The 2,500-nt window shown below is 36.9% G+C and overlaps 1 protein-coding gene across 1 annotated transcript in view; it reads left to right on the plus strand.

Moving 5' to 3' along the window:
• The window catches only part of LOC115210908 (long-chain-fatty-acid--CoA ligase 5), a 113,117-nt gene that overhangs the window by 93,747 nt on the left and 16,870 nt on the right, over positions 1-2,500 (plus strand). Inside the window, exon 17 of the mRNA XM_029779685.2 lies at positions 361-477. Within this exon, the coding sequence (XP_029635545.1) occupies positions 361-477 (117 nt within the window). The remainder of the gene's footprint in view (positions 1-360; positions 478-2,500) is intronic.

The raw sequence follows: 2,500 nt of genomic DNA on the forward strand, positions 1-2,500 counted from the left end.
TCGATACTTTGTGAGTGAATGTGATAGAATGAAAACCGTGTGGAAGCTCTTTGTATATATGAGAGTGATGCGTGTGTATGTGTGTATGTAGGGTGTGTGTGTGTGTTTGTGTTTGATATACACACACCCTCCATCACTTGACAACCAGTTTGCTTTGTTTACCTCTCCATAACGTAGCAGTTCAGCAAAAGAGACCAATAGAATAAATACCAAACTTAAAGATAAGTTCTGGTGTCAGCATGGAAAGTGGACATTAAACGATGATGATGATGACGATGATGAGATGGAGTGTCAGCAAAGGTTGAACAATAAGACAGAAACAATGAGGCAGAAAATAAAAATGTGTTTATTTCTTTTCAGATTTGCGTAAAAGGAATGAATGTGACAGGCGGATATTTCAAGCTTCCAGAGAAAACAGCAGAAATATTTGACAGTGATGGTTGGCTTCATACACAAGATATTGGCATGTTCTTACCCGTAAGTGATTCCAGATTCCTGAATTATTCACTATGCTGACTTATTCTTCTTTTTGGATTATGGCTGCTGTTGCTTAGTGAGTGGGATTGACTCAGTGCACAGCCTTTCCTCACTTTAAAAAAAAAATCTTCTAGCACAGGCATTGCACAAATAACAACGTTGATTAAGCTTCGTGCAATGGCCATACTCGATAACGAGGGGGCAGCCACCATGTATGAAAGAATGAATGTATGCATGTATGTGTATTTGTGTGTTGTGAGTGTGAATGCACATGAGTGTGTGTGTGTGTGTGTGTGTGTGTGTGTGTGTGTGTGTGTATGCTATTATAGTTGTAGCTTTGATAATTAAATAAGTCAATATTCTAATATCCTAAAGCTGATAAACCAACTAAATTGTTTCTCCATTTTCTTATTTGTAAAATATATATATATACATACATATATATACTCACTGTTATGAAGTTGCTGCTCAGTTAATATTATATGTGTGTATGTATATATATATATATATATATATATATTATTTATATATAGATATATACATACATACATGCATGCATACATACATGAATGCATACATACATGCATGCATACATATTATATAGTATTATCTGGGCAAGAACTTTGTAAAAGACATTTTTATTTCCATGCTAGTGCCACCTGACTGCCTCCCATGCCGGTGGGACGTAAAAACCACCATTCAAGCATGGTCAATGCCAGCGCTACCTGACTGGTTCACATGCCAGTGGCACGTAAAAAGCACCCACTACACTCTCGGAGTGGTTGGCATTATGAAGGGCATCCAGTTGTAGAAACCTTGCCTAATCAGATTGCAGCCTTGTGCAGCCTCCTGGCTCGCCAGTCTTCAGTCAAACTGTCCAACCCATTTCAGCATGGAAAGCAGACATTAAAGGATGATGATGATGATGATGATGGTCATCATCATTAACAAATTTCGGTCAATTTATTTTGTAATTTATATTCTTAGATTTTACTGCCATTATACTTTTTATCGATACTGTTATAACTTGTGTCACCTTGAATCTCTATGCAACTCAGTAATGAGAGAATGCTGGGTGTATAAAACGATGGGAAGCTGAACATGATCCAGCTGTGTTATCAAGGCCAATCACCTGATGAAGTGCCAATACACAACTGCTATTGGTTCACTTTGAGTTATGTAATCATTTATATAATAATTTATGTAATAGTCTGATATAGAAAACTCAGCTACTAACAGCTGTTACCACTGTGCAGAAACAATTGTTGTGTTTTGTAATTAAAGCTTGTTCATTCCATCTTCTATGTGGTAAGAAAGCTGCGAGCTGGCAGAAACGTTAGCACGCCAGACGAAATGCATAGCCGTATTTCGTCAGCAGTTACATTCTGAGTTCAAATTCCGCTGAGGTCGACTTTGCCTTTCATACTTTCGGGGTCGATTAAATAAGTACCAGTTACGCTCTGGGGTCGATATAATCGACTTAATCCATCTGTCTGTCCTTGTCTGTCCCCTCTATGTTTAGCCCCTTGTGGGTAATAAAGAAACAGGTATTTCATCTGCCATTACGTTCTGAGTTCAAATTCCGCCAAGGTCGACTTTGCCTTTCATCCTTTCGGGGTCGATTAATTAAGTACAAGTTAAGCACTGGGGTCGATGTAATCAACTTAATCCCTTAGTCTATCCTTTTTGTCCCCTCTATCTTTAGCCCCTTGTGGGCAATAAAGAAATAAGAAGCTTGCTTCCTAACCACGTGGCTCTGGGTTCAGTGCCACTACATGGCACCTTCAGCAAGTGTCTTCTACTATAGCTTCAGATTGATCAAAGCCTTCTGAGTGGATTTGGTAGATGGAAACTGAAAGAAGCCTATCATATAAATATATATATATATTTATATATATAAATATATACGTTTTATTTATTATTTTGCACATTACTTAATCATTGGTATATGTTTTATGTTATATTTAATCTTTCTATAAAATGTAATTTTTCTAAATGGTCTAATTTAATTTTTTTATTATTG

This window comes from Octopus sinensis, linkage group LG4 (assembly GCF_006345805.1).
Source record: "Octopus sinensis linkage group LG4, ASM634580v1, whole genome shotgun sequence".
NCBI classification, from domain to species: domain Eukaryota; kingdom Metazoa; phylum Mollusca; class Cephalopoda; order Octopoda; family Octopodidae; genus Octopus; species Octopus sinensis.